At 37.8% G+C, this 19207-nt stretch overlaps 1 protein-coding gene across 1 annotated transcript; it reads left to right on the top strand.

The window, feature by feature from the left end:
• Positions 1 to 8310: 8310 nt before the first annotated feature.
• Positions 8311 to 11478, top strand: ptmab (prothymosin alpha b). The gene is made up of 5 exons (XM_056471448.1): positions 8311 to 8461; positions 10336 to 10398; positions 10485 to 10563; positions 10647 to 10743; positions 10822 to 11478. The coding sequence occupies exons 1-5, from the start codon at positions 8417 to 8419 to the stop codon at positions 10877 to 10879; spliced, it is 342 nt and encodes a 113-aa protein (XP_056327423.1). The 5' UTR covers positions 8311 to 8416; the 3' UTR covers positions 10880 to 11478.
• The last annotated feature ends 7729 nt before the right edge of the window (positions 11479 to 19207 follow it).

Below are 19207 nucleotides of genomic sequence, written 5' to 3'. Positions count from 1 at the left end.
AAGTTTGGTCAAAAAACTGAGTTATATCCAAACACACGTCCTATTCTTATGCCCCATATGGTAATGCATACATCTCCAAAACCTGACAGGTGGACAAATCTACACTTGTTTTTAATTAAACAAATATAAATATGCATATAATTAATAATACTGCTAATAATAATAACATTATACAAATGCAAACTGTCATGAATAAACTGAAAAAAGCCCCCGACATGAAGAAGGCATGGAGGTAGTGCTTTTTAAAATATATGTAAAAATAATAATTCTCGTAATATTTTAATTATGTGTGTATTGCTGTACATCCTGTGTGTATTAAGCAATGTGTAAGCATTTGGACCAGCATAGGCACATAACTAACATGCTCTGTGCTGGACTTTAGACCTGCTTTTAGTTGGTCAATTTCAGTCTATTTCAGTTCCTCAAAATAGCAACGCACCAACAATGCGCCTTAACACACCTCCTTTTCAGACCAGAACAAATGGATTTACTATTTATATAACATGCCGCAAAATGTGAAATTTACTGTTGTGCTGGTCCGAAAATAGCAACAGATCGTGCCAAACATGTAATGCGCATTATTGCGCCGGGTGTATGATAGGGCCCAAAATGATTCGCCCTCCTGTGATTTTTTTTCTTTTTCAAATATTTCCCAAATTATATTTAATAAAAAACATAATTTGGGATAATTTGGGATTTTTCCATAATAATTATGTTAATATATAAATTTCTCAGAGCAAAGAAATTTTTCACAGTATTCCCTGTAATATTTTTTCTTCTAAAGAAAGTCTTATTTGTTTTATTTCAGCTAGAATTTTTAATTATTAGCAATAATATATACAATATATTTTCGACTGTCAGAACAAACCATCATTATTCAAAGACTTGCCTAATTACCCTAACTTGCCTAGTTAACCTAGTTAAGCCTTTAAATGTCACTTTAAGCTGAATACTAGCATCTTGAAAAGTATCTAAAATATTATTTACTGTCATCATGGCAAAGATAAAAGAAATCAGTGATTAGAAATTAGCTATTAAAACTATTAGGTTTAGAAATATGTTAAAAAAAACTTTCTGTTAAACATTAGGGGGGGGGAATATACAGGGGGGCTAATAATTCTGCCTTCAATTGTATGAGCTAATGACAGTTGCTTTGTTTCACGTTCATTCATAAATTGTCTCCTGCTGCCTCACAGGATACTAAAATGACCTTTAAATGCATACTTCAGAATCTTGGAAGAAGGGGTAGGTAATCCAGATACCTCTGGTCTACTGTTTTTTAAATATTACACATTTATACATACTAATCTGCTTACTACCCTTTTTCATATATTATGTATTTACATATATTATGCGATTTCAGACACAACATGAGACAAAAGTGACACTCTATAAGATATATTACGCCCTTATAAACTCTTTCATGTAGTGTATGAGTTAGGTGTCGTCCCAAAGTGTCATTTTAGTTCAGCATAGTCCCTGATTATCAGGGGTCGCAACAGCGAAATGAACCACCAACAATTCCAGCATATGCTTTACACAGCAGAAATCCTTCCAGCCACAACCAAGTACTGGGAAACACCCATACACTCTCACATTCACTCACACACACTTACACAACGGACAATTTAGTTCATCCAATTCACCTATAGCGCATGTGTTTGGACTGTGGGGGAAACCGGAGCACCCGGAGGAAACCCACGCCAACATGGCAGAAACATGCAAACTCCACATAGAAATGCCAACTGGCCCAGCCAGGACTCGAACCAGTGGCTTTCATACCATTTCCCACCTAGCAAATGTTTTCTGGCCCAGCTCCGGGCCACATATTAACTTTTCCCTCTGCCCAAGTACCGCAAAGAATGACGGTCCTGAAGTGGCTCATAACTGGATTAAAGACAAGGGCCACACATGGGCCATAACCGGCTCGAATCTCAGCCAATTTATCACCCTTATCTGACCCTGAACTGGGCCAGCCAAAACAGGTTTATTATTGGTACTGATTCTCAGCTATATGTTAACCATATCAACACCACCCTCTAACCAGAAACCCTAAAAACTGAGCCTAATGTTACCTAAACAATGTGAACAATCGCTACACTGATCTGGGCCACACACATACCATCCACAACTGGCCCAAATGTAGTTTGCCATCATGCGTACAGTGCCATCACTGCCATGCATGGCCCATATTCGGCTGACGTGTTATGGCACTGCTGGTGTGTTGCCGGCACTGGCATGTATAATTCATGCCAGTGCTGGCAACACGCCAGCAGTGCCATAATGAGGGCCAAGTCTGGGCCAAGTCTGTTTTCTGTGTGGGTTCCTAGTCAACATTTAATGGTTGCCAAATAAGTAAACTAAATTACCAATCTAGATTAGATTCAACTTTATTGTCATTACACATGTACAAGTACAAGGAAACGAAATGCAGTTAGGTCTAACCAGCAGTGCAATAGCAGCAAGTGCAGGATACAGGTATAAGCGTTGTCTGGTATCCCGCTGTTTAGCCATGTTTCTGTGAAAATCATGACATTACAGTTCCATAATCTTTTGCTGTGGTTGATGCGCAGTCGAATCTCATCCATTTTGTTCACCAGTGACTGTACATTGGCGAGAAAGATGCTGAGTAAAGACAGCCGGTGTGGTGTTAGCTTTAGCTTAGCTCTTAGCCCGCCGCACTTCCCCCGTCTTTGTTTACGTTCTCTGCACCGCCTCCGAGCACTTCTGCCCGGCCGGGTAGGGCTCTCAGGCCCGGGTGTTCTGGCGATCTCAGGGATGAGTCGAAGATTGTTAATAAAACTGTCCGGAATGCACAATCCAATATCCAAGATGTCCTGTCGGGTGTACGATGTAAAGGCACTGCTGTTATGCACGAACAGACCCGAAATGAGCAGGAATAATACTGCAAAATTGCAGAAACTGGAGAGACACTGAGCCTCGCGAACCGAACGCGCCGCCATCTTGTCATTTATCTAGTACCTGTATATAACAAAAATTAAAAATACTATGGAAGTCAATGGCTGTTTTTCCCCAACATTCTTCAGTATATCATCCCTTGCGAAAGAAACTTGTGCAAAGAAGTGGTGGATGAGTAAATGTTGACAAAATTGAATTTTTGGGGTGAGCTATGCCTTTAATAATGCAGTTGTCTGCTTTCACACATGGACATGTTGAGGACAAATCCCTGACAATTGTATCTGAATAATGACTTTAGGGGTAGTAAAATTGAATAACAAACTCTGGTCTGTTCAATTACAAAACAATAATCCATAACCTAGAATATCAGCACATCAGGTGTTCATTGTTTTATAATAATTCAATAACTAGTCATCAATTATTCTCTGCATATGGCCTATTACTAGTGAAATCTGTAAACAAATTATATACACATTTTTATGTTCTTTTTTGGCAGCATGGTGGCTCAGTGGTTAGCGCTGTCGCCTCACAGCAAGAAGGTTACTGATTTGAGCCCTGGCTGGGTCAGTTGGCATTTCTGTGTGGAGTTTGCACGTTCTCCTCGTGTTGGCGTGGGTTTCCTCTGGGTGCTCCGGTTCCCCCACAGTCCAAAGGCACGTGCTATAGGTGAATTAGATTCACTAAATAGGCCATAGTGTACGTGTGTGAATGTGAGAGCGTATGGGTGTTTCCCAGTACTGGGTTGCAGCTGGAAGGGCATCCACTTCATAAAACATATGTCGGAATAGTTCGCGGTTCATTCCGCTGTGGCGGCCCCTGATAAATAAGTGACTAAGCAGAAGGAAAACGAATGAATGAATGATTCATACCCTAGAATATCAGCATCTCAGCTGTTCATTATTTTTTAATAATTCAATAGTCATCAATTATTCCTTACGTATGGCCAAACAGTATTAGAATAGAATAATAATATCTGTATACAACTTGTATACACCTTATTATGTTCCTTTTGGGATATATTTTGAATCTCTGACAGGATTTGTAAAAAATAAATCAACTTTGTCAGTGTAATTTACTTTAAAAAACTTTTAAAAACTTCACTAATGGCGGAAGTGAAGAAAAAAAACCTTGAGAGAAACCAGGCTCAGTTGGGCACGATCATTTTAATTTCTCCGCTGGCCAAACGTCTCGTGCAGAGCTGCAGTCTCAGCGGCGGAGGCTGGAAGCTGGCCTCAGCGAAGACTCGTCTGTCTCTGGAGCGTCACAGGAATCAGTCTCATGTTCTCCACTCCTCCATGACCATCACAGTTGCTGCTCAGGATACGGCCTGGTCCAGGATATGGAAACCTTGGGATCATCTCGTCGTTGGTCTTGGATCGAATCAGTGACTCTGCATAGTCTGAGGGCCTCAGGAAGAGTATCCCGAGAATAAAATAAAGTACACTGAAAAAAAGTATTCACTTGATTTATTAAAAACATGTAAGTTAAGTGGTTGCAAACAATTAATATGGGCTGAATTTAAACAAACACATTTAATTTAGTAATGTTCAACATAATTTGCTCATTTAAATCCAGCTCATTTTAATAATTTGCAACCACTTAGCTTAAAAAGAAAATGATAAATCCAATAAATCGTTTGTTTCGGTGTATACTTTTAAGAGAATATATTGTACCAAATATTAAAACTCCAAAAAAAAAAGTAAGTAGCTGCTATGATATGTGTTTTCCACTAGAGGGAACACATTCCTGTCTCTGAGGTAAGACCTGGGGACAAATGGATTGAAATAAACAGCCTTATTCTGTGAGAACCGTGTCTTCCTGAAAAGCACCTAATGGCATAAGAACCCACAGCGATGGTTTGGTTAGTGTTCATGGTTGTTGTTGCCAGTAGAATTCACCTGTTTGAAGCTCAGAAATAGTCATTTGAGTTAGTTCTTGTTTTCCTCCTCCTCCTCCACATCTCCCTGGCAGGTCCACGCATGCACAGACTTCACTGCCTACTCACGAGGAAGTGTTTCTCTGTGTCTCTTATCCTGTACAGCAATATAAACTCTGCCCCAGGGGAGATCAGCTTGAGCAGCACGAAATTTGGCCTGATGCTGGAACTAAAGTGAAGCATTGCTGGTGTGAAGGATATTAAGTATTCAGATTGTAATTCATTAATAAGGTAAGAGTATGATATCATATTTTAATTATATCAATTCATATTTATTAGGAATCAAGCTTGAAATGCACTGTCTTCTATAAATGTTGGTCAGTTATCCCACACTGTTCACAAGATTTCTGCATACAATCTATTTTAATCTATACATATATATGGATATATTTTGTAACTGTGAGGCTTGAAATTGAAATAGAAAATCATATATTAAAATATATTTCAGTTTATGTCAGGGTCAAGGCGATATGTTTACTTGAAACCTTACAAATTATATGTGCATGCAGATCGAAAGTAAATATTATGTATTTTAGATTACAAAATATTTTGAGGGATTGTATTCTTAAGTTGTTTTGAGTAACAGAAAAATATTACGTGCCACTGTATAAAATGTACACCCACCGGCCACTTTATTAGGTACACCTGTGCAGCTGTTCGTTAACGCAAATGTCTGATCAGTCAATCAAATGGCAGCAGCTCAATGCATTTAGGCATGTAGACATGGTCGAGACGATCTGCTGCAGTTCAAACTGAGCATCAGAATGGAGAAGAAAGGGGATTTAAGTGACTTTGAACGTGGCATGGTTGTTAATGTCAGACGGGCTGATCTGAGTATTTCAGAAACTGCTGATCTACTGGGACTTTCACGCACAACCATCTCCAGGGTTTACGAAGTATGGTCCGAAAACGAGAAAATATCCCATAAGTGGCGGTTCTGTGGGCGCAAATGCCTTGTTAATGCCAAAGGTCAGAGGAGAATGGCCAGACTGGTTCCACCTGATATAAAGGCAACAGTAACTCAAATAACCACTCGTTACAACCGAGGTCTGCAGAAGAGCATCTCTGAACACACAACACGTCCAACCTTGAGGCAGATGGGCTACAGCAGCAGAGGACCACACCGGGTGCCACTCCTGTCAGCTGAGAACAGGAAACTGAGGCTACAATTCACACAGGCTCACCAAAATTGGACTGGAAAAACGTTGCCTGGTCTGATGAGTCTCGATTTCTGCTGCAACATTCGGATGGTACGGTCAGAATTTGGCGTCAACAACATGAAAGTAAGAATCCATCCTGCCTTGTATCAGCGGTTCAGGCTGCTGGTGGTGGTTTAATGGTGTGGGGGATATTTTCTTGGCACACTTTGGGCCCATTAGTACCAATTGTGCATCGTGTCAACACCACAGCCAACCTGAGTATTGTTGCTGACCATGTTCATCCCTTTATGATCACAGTGTAACCATCTTCTGATGGCTACTTCCAGCAGGATAACGAGCCATGTCATAAAGCGCGAATCATCTCAGACTGGTTTCTTGAACTTGACAATCAGTTCACTGTACTCAAATGGCCTCCACAGTCACCAGGCCTGAATCCAATAGAGCACTTTCGGGAATGGTGGAATGGGAGATTCGCATCATATATGTGCAGCCAACAAATCTGCATGATGCTATCATGTCGGTATTGATCAAAATCTCTGAGGAATATTTCCAGCACCTTGTTGAATCTATGGCACGGAGGATTAAGGCAGTTCTGAAGGCAAAAGGGCACTAGTAAAGTGTACCTAATAAAGTGGCCGGTGAGTGCACATGTACAGCTATACAAATATAGTTTTAGACCTCATAATCTTGTTAGCTGTTAACATATTTTCTTAGAAAAAATATTAAAACTCCCCAATATAAAAGCTAAAAAATACATTTGTATTATTTGTATGTTTTGAAAATATATTTAAGCAAATATTTTGCCCATTTTATATATATTTTGGGAGATTTTCTTTTATATCTGAAAATATTTTTGTTATTAGTTATAAGTTTGTGTTATTAAATGCTATTTGTATTAGTTGATGATGTGCTTTTTATCTTAATTGTCTTATTAGCAAACTTATTTTCCCCATTTTATCTGTTTAGATTGGCAAAATGGCCTGCATGTGTTGGTTGAACAGGTTTTTGCTAGGTGTGCCAAGCGTTTAGTATCAGTCTAATTTTAGCCTACAGCAATTCATTTTTATTAGTCAATATTTGTTCATTTAGTTCATAAACAAGACCTTCCTTTTTGTCATTTCAAATTTGGGCATATTTACCCCCAAACTGTGGTTCCGCAGCACTTATTTACAAACGCCAATGATTGGCTCTGCTCATAACCGGCTATCCAAGCCAGGGATCTTTCCGAATCCATGTTCCAGGCTTTCCCGCGTACTGTGGGTCATATCTTTTATTGACGTCTCAGGCGTCCAATAGTACCGCGCAAAGCGTCAACCGTCAACACGGATCGTCTCGACAACCAATCAGAGGCGCGAGCCCGCAAGAAGACTCGTCATCAAAGTAGAATTTGAATGTAGGTTATGATGATGAAGTCTCTGAAATTCCCCTCCCCTCTATGTTCGCCGGCGAGGTTATGGCTTCTGCTTTGTTTCAATGCAACTCATCCCGGTTGATAAAGGACGAGACGCGTGTAGTTGGGTTTTTTAAATGCATAAGAAATGCCATTGAAACACTTGGGATAAAACGCTAGCATATGCACCTCATCGTAGTGTTGTAAGGTTTTTAAATTGGTAAACAAAATAAGATTAATAACATAAACTTGTCTGTCTTGTTGTGGAGTTTAACTCAACAAACTCGACATTTCCGGTGATGTTTAAGCATGTGTGCGTCCTCTCATCTAATTTATCAGATGAAAGAGTGCAGCAGTGAAAGAGGCTGCTTTTGCTTTTTAACTAGTGCTAAGTTTAGTGCGAAATTCACGGAAAGGGGAGGGGCTGCATCTGGCATGAAAACACTCCGCTTCCCAAATTCCACCCCATCACCGCTTTAAAAACATTTCTCAAACGTGCTACACTTTTTCAAATGTTGACAACACATCTCCCAAACATGAAGGTGTCGTGTTTGGGGGTGATTTAGGGGTCAGGAACGTTTATACGCGAGTGGCTAGGGGACGTTAGTTAAGTAAAAGACTTACAATAAGATCAAAACATAAGAGTTAGTATGTCGTGTCAACACTTTTATTGAGGAAAATGTAAAATTGCGTTGCACAGATGTGTCTATGCGAGAAAAGCGGAGGTAGGAGGTGTGTCTTCTCTGTTGGCCGACTGGGGGTGTGTCCTTTTACGTTTTGCTTTCCATTGTTCCACTCTATTGCGCTGAAGACACGCCTTATGGAGCGTGTTGCCCAATCAAATGCATGCGCCCGCCTCTAATGCTCCGCCTACAAATCTATATTAAAGGCTCCTTCATCACATGCCGTCGGCATAAGAAAGCTTCATTACAATAGTGATTGTCGGGGGACACAGGCGGATTATTCTCGCATTTTCCTGCGCTCCAATTCTATTGATACACAATATTAATTATGGCAGATACAAAGGTTGACTCCGCAACGGAAATCTCCGCAAAGGTAAGAACACCACGCGCGTAAATGAACGAAATGATCGTTCACGCTTACATTTGTTGTTCTAGTTCAGATTTAACGTGAACGCGTAGCCGAGTCTATTTTTGGTTGGAGCCGGAAAGAGCCGTTGATCCTTTTTTTACGATTAAAAGAAAAGTGTTCGATAACGGCTCCGTGGGACATTTAAATTGACGAGGAATTTAAATGGATACATTGTAGCGCTTTCGGAATTGGAACACATTCGAACGCAATCTCTCATTGTCCGGAATGTAACAGTCTGCGCGCGCGGGTTCTTTGTTTATACAAGCGTGTCGGTTCCCCTTTGAACAGCGGCGATGTGAGCTGCGGACGACAACCGTGATAAATCCTCAAACCTGCCGCTCTTTGCATTTCGTGTTCCAGCTCTTAAGCATATTTGTTACACAAATTACTCGCATTTTGTTTGTGGGTATGGTTTTATGGCTTTGGTAGGTTGAGTTTCCGTGCAGCGTTTTTGGATAGACGTTTATTCCCTAATCCGTTCATTCATTAAGGGTTAGTTTGTAGCAAACATGCATTACCGCGGGTTTCCAAAGCCGCGTTGACGGGTAGTTCGCTTCAGGGGTGAAAGTTTACCGGTTTATCCGGGCTCCATTGTGCTTTAGTCGAAATTAAACGGTACACAATTAATTAAACATTTGTGAATGAAGAGACACGAACATTTACTAGTCTAGTAATTTATTTTAAATGCCCGCTGTTAGGGTAACTCCGATTGATTCTGATGCAGCCGATACGCGGAACTTGAATCGACGCTGCGGTCCATCGGATTACAACGCTGAAATGGGCTAACCTATTTCAGTTTACGGATAATAAGAGTGAAATGTGTATATACAATTGATTTCAGTTTAATATTCTAAATATACTCAATATTCTACTCGTGGTGCCTCGTACTCAAGCCCTTTAAACTCACAGAGGCACTTGATATGCGAGTGCCCCCCAAAAACCTGATATATTTCTCAATACTTTCCGTTTTTTTCCGTGTGTAACGGCAACGTGGGCTTGTTGGTTTACTAGTTTGAAGCCAGGGACGTCGGTGAATTTAAGGGGGCGGTCCTAGTTGATGTGGTTGATAAACGGCTTAAGGGCTAAAGATTATATAAACGAATTAATGAAAATATTTGCATGGGTAAGACTCATTTAATAGCTCTTTGTGTGCTTACATTGAAACGAGAGCCGTCAGAGCTAATTCGATAAGCACATGATATTCTGACATTATGACAGGTTGTGTTTTTTCTTTTTTTGCGCGTAAGATTTCTTGTCAATTCTGCGACTGCGCGAACGAAATCCAGGTTAACGTGACGGCGGCGGTGGCGGGCATGCCGAACTCTGTCGTGTTCGGGGATGAAGAGATTGTGAAAGCCATGCATGCGCTTCTTTGTCCTTCATTGGAGTTCGAAATCCGCTTGTCTGAACCACAAGCCTATATATTCGAATTATCCAGCGTGTATCTTTTGATACAGCGTGTTTACCGTCGCTTCAATATAAGCAATCGCGCCGAAGCGCGGTTGTTTATTAGAATTACCTTACACAATAACCCCAGCCGCCGAATCCCTACTAAAGTGTCAGATTACAAACGAGCTCTTTCGATGAGAGGCGGGAGTGCAGGAGTCGTTGATGGACAGGCGAAATTCTCTGCTGCAGCCAATGAGGCGTCAATGTCAGAGGGGCGTCATTAGAGGTGCAATTTAAATTTGTGCGCATAGGGGGCGTTTTGCTCACGTCAGTCGTAATCTGCATTGGGACTGCCTATTGGACACAGATGGCTCCAATTCTGGCAAAGTTAAATGTGTCAAAGTACCTGTTACAAAATAAAAAGAAACGTTTGTTTTTCCTCCATTTAGGACCTGAAGGAGAAGAAGCTCATCGAGGAGAAGGAAAATGGAAAAGATGCTACTAATGGAAAGGTAATGTTTGATGAATGCGCTTGACCTCTTTACTGCTTGAGTGTTAAATGCAGTATTCACTAAGCATTTGGTGAATCTGTAAACAGGAGAACGAAGAGAATGGAGAGCCAGAGATTGATGATGAAGATGACGATGAGGTAGATGAAGATGACGAAGAAGGAGAAGGTATGTGCAACATTAGATGTTGCTGATGTTACCTTAATTAATCCAACGCTTTTAAATCAATGGCTAATTGTGTTGTATTGCAGGTGATGAGGATGAGGACGAGGATGATGATGATGAAGACCTAGGGGAGGAACGAAGCGGGGTGCTGATGATGATGAAGATGAGGATGAAGATGATGAGGTACCATCATTATTTTTGGAGTTATCACTTACATGCTTAATAAGAGTTAATGTTTTACTAAAACATGTTTTCTTTCAGGATGACGTCGACCCCAAGAAGCAGAAGGTTAATTAAAAGGATTGTTTCATATTGCTGAGCAGGTGTAGATGCCGCTGCTTCAACCCAACTGTTGGAGCCACTGGCATAATGGACTCAAATACATAAAACATGGTCATTTTCAAGTTTGTCACCCATACCAACCAAACTGACCCCCAATTCAAAATTTTCTAGAGGACCGGCCACAACTTCGATTTCCAGCATTCACAATGAAATACGCAAGACAAGGATTTGTTTGTATTTTTATTTACATTTTATATTTTTGTACATATTGTGAAGAGATCAGCCACTTTATCATGATCTCCTGTGACCAAAACGGTGCTTCTTTAAGAAATTTTACTTGTTTGACCATGTCTCGATATTTCAACATAAAGACGACATATATTAAATGAAAAAAAAAAAATCAACAGCCATCGAACTCAGAGCATTCCAGTAAATTTTATGTATGAACTTTAGTTGTACCATAACTAGTTGTACCATAAACTAGTTTTTTTTGTATGGGAGGGCTAGGCCAAAGAAAAGGAGTTTTGGTTTCTTTCGATTTCGTTTTGTCTACATTATTTGTTTTAACTTGGCCTGTTTGTTGTATGTGTGGAGTTTGTTGTTCAACAATAAACTTGACTTTTATTTTGTGAGTTACACCTGTTCTTTGTTTCAAAATCACATATATTTTACCATTTGATTGTGTCGGATCAAATCAAGCCTGGGAAAAGCTAGTTTTACTATATTATTCGATGACTGTTAGCATCAGCTACACATTTTAAGTAAATAAACAGGTTTTCTGTTAAATAAAAACTCCTTTAGGTTAGATCAAATGAAAGGTGAGTGATAATCTTCCTTCATGGGTGAACTATCCCTTTTATGTTGTATAGAAGTACATCAATATTTTAAATGTATTTTATTTTCAGCATTTTTGAAAAGGATAAAAAAAATCAAGCATAATTCATATATTCAATAAGTCAAACCATATTAAAGCAGTTTTTAATAAAATCCATCCTATACTACGTAAGTCATTCAACCAATAGGTTGTTTCCATATGACATCACTGATGATGGTGAGACTCCAATGGCGGGCAGGAAATGATTTTCAACATAGAAATGGCTATCAGAAGATAACATTGTTTGTTTTGTGTTGTTTATAATTGTTTAAATCAACCAAAATGGTAAATGCTGAGCGGCTTTTATAGGCCATCAAAAGTTATTACTCAAAAATAGGAGGAAAAGTATAAGAAACTGGCTTTAAAGGGGCGGAAAAGATGGCATGTAATAAACATTCATTCAATCTTTTCATGTGTACAAACTTTTTTTGAACACAATTTGTTTGACAGCACTAATAATTATTATATACTGTCCTAGCTATGTGTATTATATGTTAATATATTATATAAAAATCAGATACAAACACCACCACACGTACACAAAATCGAGAAGAACATAAATAACATACCCTGCCATGTAATCGCTATAATGAAATCTCTGTCTTGTTTTGCAATAATCCAAATATTTACTGTCGTTTCGTCAAAATAAACAACCGTAACGTGAACATCGAGATGAGCAGCAGTGTTGAATGGTAAGTTCATTGCTGAACAAAAAGAAATGCAACCGTTGCAAGCAAAACTAGACTGTTATTAATGTGGAGCACTTTCAGATGAGGGGCAGCAAGTGATTCCTCAACACAGAAATCGCTATCAGAAGATAAAAATGTTTATGTTTTGTGTTGTTTATAATTATTTAAATCGACCAAAATGATAAAAGCCGAACAGCTTTTATAGACTTAGAAGTGTATGCTCAAAAAAGGGAGGAAAGTTCAAGAAACTGGCTTAAAAAGGGAAGAAAAGACAGCATGTAATAAACACTCATTCAATATATTCATGTGCACACTTTTTTTGAACACGATAATTCATTTGACAGCACTTATAATTATAGACAGGCCTAGCTATGTGTATTATATGTTTATGTATTATATAAAAATCTGATACAAACACCACCACACATACAAAATTGAGAAGAACATAAATAAATGTACCCTGCCCTACAAATCTCCATCTTGTTTTGCAATAATCCATGTCTTTACTGTCATTTTCGGCAGAATAAATAACTGTAAGGTTAATATTGAGATGAGCAGCAGAGTTGAATGATTGATGGTAAGTTCATCGACCGAACAAAAAGGTGTACTTAGAGCAAAACTGGACAGTTATTATTGTGTTGCACTTTTACCATCAACAAATAATATATAATAATGATATATAATAATAATAATATAATAATAATGTAAACCAGGGGTGTCCAAATTTGGTCCTAGAAATGTCCTGCAAATTTTATTTCCAACTCCAATTAAACACACCTGAACCAGTTAATCAAGCTCTTTCAAGGCGTACTAGAAACCTCCAGGCAGGTGTGTTAAATGAAGTTGGAGCTGAACTGTGCAAGACGCCCCGAATGTAGACTATGCATCTATGCTTTCGTGTGCTTCATCTGTTTTTTTCGTGTATCTATCTGGAAGATATAACGTTATCCGCATGGAAAGAAAACTATAGTAATTAATAATAGGTTTTTGAACCACACTATAATAAAGTGTATTATGTGTACAACTCTTTAATGAATGCTACACAATACTGTAGCATAGTAAGCTAATAACCTGTAATAAATACTGTAACGTTAGTGTAAACTCTGGTGCTTTGTGATGGTGTATAATTATAGAAACTGAAGCCTATTGAATTATTTGTTTATTACTACAGTTGTACCATAACCATATAATTACTACGCGTTTAATTCAAGTATGCTTCAAAATACTTTAGCTTTTTCATGTAATAGCTTATAGTAGCCATCTACTGCCTCAATTGCAGGCAAATATACTTTAGTTGAGTAGAAAACTTCGCCCTCTTCATGATATAAGGATCATGTACAACATATGTGGTTATTTTCTATTTATATCTCCTTTGAAATATAGTATATATTGCAAAGATGCAGACTTTCCCCTATGTTTCCCATTCAGTTTTTAACTTCCTGCCCTCCATCTGAATTTCACGCGTCACCAGAACCACATGATTGAAAACAACCTCTTCCATGTGCACGTTAACAGTTTGCCATAAGAAATGACAACTGTAGATGCGATCCTGCCAGAAGAGGTTTTTAACACATGCGAGCACTCTTACATCTGCGTCCTCACTGCTTGAGATTTCCCCAACAGACTTGTAAGCGTAGGTCATTTGGCTCGGCAGATGTGTGTGTTTGGCTAAAACACTGGCTGATGTCATGTCTAAGTAGGCGTCTATTTCAGGCTTCTCAGGGTCAGGTTTGAGGAGGCTGAATGCTTGTGGTTTAGCGCAAGAGAACGAGTGCGCATGTTTAAGACTTAATCAAATCAGCTACATTAGGAGAGTTTAACATGTGTTTATACAGTAGTCACCAAATATTGTCACCATCATAGAACGTCTAATAGTTATAATGTAAATATATTACTTTTAATGGAAACAATATGTGCTTATTGGGTCTCTAATGTATTGCCTACTGGAATATATATATCAAAACACAGTAGAAACCATTGAACTGTCCTGGTTTTAATGAGTAAATATGATGGTTTGTAATGTCTTAATGGCATTTGTTTATGTATAATAGAAACCATCATATAAATAGTGATGGTTATAATGCAAATTATATTGGTTTTAATGGAAACAATATGTTCCTTTTGGGTCTCTAACGTATCGGCAACTGGAATATATATTAAAACACAGTAGAAACAATTGAACTGTCCTGGGTTTAATAAGTAAATTTGATGGTTTGTAATGTCTTAATGGTATTTGTCTGAATATAATATAACCCATCATAGAATTAATAATGGTTATAATCCAAATTATATTGGTTTTAATGGAAACAATATGCTTCTATTGGGTCTTTAATGTATTGTCTACTGGAATATATATAAAAACACAATAGAAACCACATTGTGTGCCTACTAGGTCTCTTATGTATGGCCTAGTGGAATATAAATCAAAACACAATGGGTTTAATGATTAAAACTTGATGGTTTGTAATGGTATTTGAAGTAAAAATCTGTGATAGTGTCTTTATTTTCAGCAGGGACTACATAACTACCGAATTCAACTCAAAAACAGTACAAACTCTGTACACATACTAAATATTCAGTGTTGTAGGCTACAAGCTGCTGAATTTTATAGTTTGCCTCACGTTTTGTTATACCGTTTTATCCCTTACCTCTCTATTACTCTTATACTTCAAGGTTTTTGTAATATAATAAAGCCCATTATAAAATTAGTAATGGTTATAATGCAAATTATATTGGTTTTAATGGAAACAATATGTTCCTATTGAGTCTCTACGGTCTCGGCAACTGGAATATATAGCAAAACACAGTACAAACCATTGAACTGTCCTGGTTTTAATGGTTAAAATTTGATAGTTTGTAATGTTTTGATGGTATTTGCTTGAACATAATAGAATTATTGAATTAGTAATGGTTAAGATGCTAATTATATTGGTTTTAATTGAAACAATTTGTTCCTATTGAGTATCTAATGTAATGCCTACTGGAATATATATCAAAACACACTAGAATCCATTGAACTGTTCTGGCTTTAATGATTAAATTTGATGGTTTGTAATGTTTTGATGGTATTTGCTTGGATATAATAGAAACCACCATAGAATTAGTAATGGTTATAATGCAAATTATATTAGTTTTATTGGAAACAAAATGTTCCTATTGGGTCTCTAATGGATTTCCTACTGTAATATAATCAAAACACAATGGTTAAAATGGTTTTACCTGTTAAAATTGGATGGTTTGTAATGGTATTTGTATTAAAGTCTGTGATTGTGTCTTTTTTCAGCAGAGAACTAAAAAACAGTACAAACTCTGTACAAAATACTAAATATTCAGTGTTGTAGGCTACATGCTGCTGAACCTCCTAATTCGCCTCACATTTTGTCATACTGTTTCATCCCCTTACCTCTCTCTCGCTCTTACATTTCCCGGTTTTCCGTGCACGGCGGTGCTTTGATCTTGATAAGAGCTGCTCAGCCTCAGTCTAGACCGGATGGCAGCTGTCGACCAGCCTTCAATGAAGTGCATCTCAATATGCAGGCAGCAGCTTGAGTGTCTGAGGCTTCAGCATCTCTGCTGGTATGTGACAACAGCATGACGCCCATCTATCAAACCATACATGTAAATACACGTCAAAACTACTTGCTCCTGAAATTCGGTGACCTGTCGTTGCCTAGTCTAACCTGACAAACGACATGACGGCGTGTTTCTGGCATACGAAAGTAAATATTCAGAGACGCGTACTTGAGGAAATAAACATTGATGAGGAAGTGAATGTTTGAAAGGAGACGCTAAATGAAATAGAGAAGCAAAATATTGTTATTAAATAGTATTAAAAGAGTGAAACTGAAACTAATAACTTAGGTTAAGGTAAATTTGGTTTCTTAATCACACATTCGGACTTTAATAGTAATCTTCAGAAAAGTATCCTACAAGTAAAATCATAACCAGCTAACGTTAAGGACAGAGTACAGCAATGTTCACAGTCAAATAAATTGTGCCAATGTTGTTTTGAAGTCAAGTTTTGAAGACTTCCATGCGATTTCAGACCGAATATTTAAAGTACCATGGTAAACAATGTAGTAAGCATGTTACAAGTTGTCACTGAACGAATGTGCGAATATAAAACCAACTTTACCTCAATTATTAATAGTCTATGTCTGTATGTTTACTCTTTTCCAAAATGTATGACTATTATACAGGCTACTTACCAGAGGGACGAATGTAGGTTAATAAAACAACCATATTCAGTGTATATTCCGTTAAAAATGTCTTCAAAATTATTTATTTTTACTTTCACTGACAGATGAAAAGCTAAAACTGGTATTTAAAACTGACTCACTGATAAACACAGTCATGGATGTGAAATTGAACGCTGTTTGGTCTATTTGTATTAAACGATTTCTTCATTAACATTATTCTAGCGTTGCTATGCAAAGACTTGCAGACTCCACGAGTTCTCGGTGGATATGGCAAAGTATAAAGCTTTCCTTACAAATAAATCGTCAACCGTTTGACTGGGTAAATTTCACCGTCCTCTACTGTCGCGTACTGGTGACAAGCGGCATTGCACATCAGCTACGTCAAGGAAAATTACCTTTAGAAGACTAAAGAACATGAGGTCTGTTCATACACAACACGTTCTTGCGTTTTAAATAGCTCGATTATCACGCAATTTTATTGATTCGTTTCAACCTAGTCTATAAAACCCACTAGGCCGCCTATTTTGTTTTCATGGTAGCCTACTACTATAGTAATAGGCCTATTAAAGGGATAGTTCACCCAAAAATGAAATTCTGTCATCACTTACTAATCCTCCTCGTGTTCCAAATCTATTTGAGTTTCTGTTGAACCCAAAGGAAGATATTTTGAAGAATGTTGACTTTGACATCCACATTTGTTCCTACTGTGGATGTCGATGTGGTGTTCAGTCAATTTTGTGGTATTGTCCTCAGCGGTGTAGTGGACATTTTAAAAGTGTGTGTGTGGGGGGCCGGGGTGTGTGTGTGTGTGTGGGGGGGGGGGGGGGGGGGGGGGGGGTGGGGGGGCAGCTGTATGAAATCCATAAGTTTTCATTCTTAATCACCTGTTTCTAAATGGTCTGTCTCAAAAAGTGAGGGGGACATATCCCCCAGTCCCCCCGGTTGCTACGCCCCTGATTGTCCTACATCCCATTCAAAAAGTAGGTAGCACATTTTGATGATGCAATATGCCACCCATCAGACTTTGCTACCAGTGTAAATTTTAATGTGGAGTAGTGTGATATGAAGCTGTAATATTGTCCTAACCTACTTAATCCCTAACCTCAACCTCGAAACCATTCAAATGCAGTGTTAATAGCATAATCTGATAAAATATGATAAAATGTCAGGACAGCTGCTTTTCCCTTAACATTATTCATAACATCTGGATTGTGTTCAACAGAAAAAAAAATCATGAAAGTTTAGGACCACTTGAGTGTGAGTAAATAAAGAGAAATTTTGATTTTGGGGTCAATTATCCATCGCGTGCTAGTTGTCAGCTGCTGCTTATTTTATTATTTGTATTTAAAAGTTGCTAACACATATTCATAAGAAACTAGTTCTTAGATAGTACTTAAAAATAGTTCTATTTAATAAGCACTAGTAGTTATTTATCAGAGATTAAAACTTTTCATTAGATTGGCATGGGGTTCCTCTGGGTGCTCTGGTTTCCCCCACAGTCCAAAGCCATGCGCTATAGGTGAATTGGATGAATTAAATTGGTCGTAGTGTATGAGTCAGTATGTTTGAGTGTTTCCCATTACTGCTGGAAGGACATCCGTTGTGTAAAACATATGCCGAAATAGTTGGCGGTTCATTCCGCTGTGGCGACAACTGATAAATAAGGGACTGAGCCGAAGGAAAATGAATGAATGAATGCTACCTATTATATAATAGGTTTATTGATTTTTAATTTATTACTTGTCACTACTGAAATAAATAATGCATATTATATCTAATAGCCAAATAAGTACTAGTAAATATACAGTATCAAATAAACACGAGCAGCTAATGAGCAACTCTAAAAACAAGATAGTTATTAAATTAAAAACATAACAATCATAAAATTCATGAACGGCTAGAAACACAGAAATAAAAAAAAATGTAACTGAACAGAGCAGAAAGTGAAACTGTTTTATCATGTTGATTTAACCAGACATACTTTAAAGAGCGTTCTAGATTTTAATAAGATTTTAAGGAATAGAGCACCCAAACATTTTAACTCTGTCATCATTTACTCACTCTTTACATGTTTCAATGAAAGCTTTTTGATTTTTTCCCTCTGTTAAACACAAATTATTTATTTTTAAATGTGAGAAACCTTTAACCATTGACTTCCATTGTGTTAGTTCCTCATATCATTCCATAAAATTTGTTGAGGAAAGCTGAAAACCTGTAACCATTGACTTCCATAGTAGTTGTGTTTCCTACTATGGAAGTCAATGGTTACATGTTTTCAGTTTACCTTAGGATATCTTCTGTGTTTATCAAAAAAGTTTTTAAATCACTTCAAGGGGGAGTTTTGGGTGAACAGTAATGTAGTGTATACAGTAATGCTGATGTTGTTTAGTTAATAGTATTAAGTACTGACACCACAGCAATTTATTATATAGCTATTAGGTCTATGGAAAAACAAATCTAAATCCAATTTTGATACTTTTTACGTACAAAAATCAAAAGGTTTTGTTAGTGCATCATTTAATTATTCATTTTCGGCTTAGTCCCTTTATTAATCTGGGGTCACCACAGCGGAATGAACCGCCCAACTTATCCAGCATATGTTT

This window comes from Danio aesculapii, chromosome 2 (assembly GCF_903798145.1).
Source record: "Danio aesculapii chromosome 2, fDanAes4.1, whole genome shotgun sequence".
Classification (NCBI taxonomy): Eukaryota; Metazoa; Chordata; class Actinopteri; order Cypriniformes; family Danionidae; genus Danio; species Danio aesculapii.
Note: the sequence above shows the minus strand (reverse complement) of the source record. Positions and strands in the feature narration are given on the sequence as shown.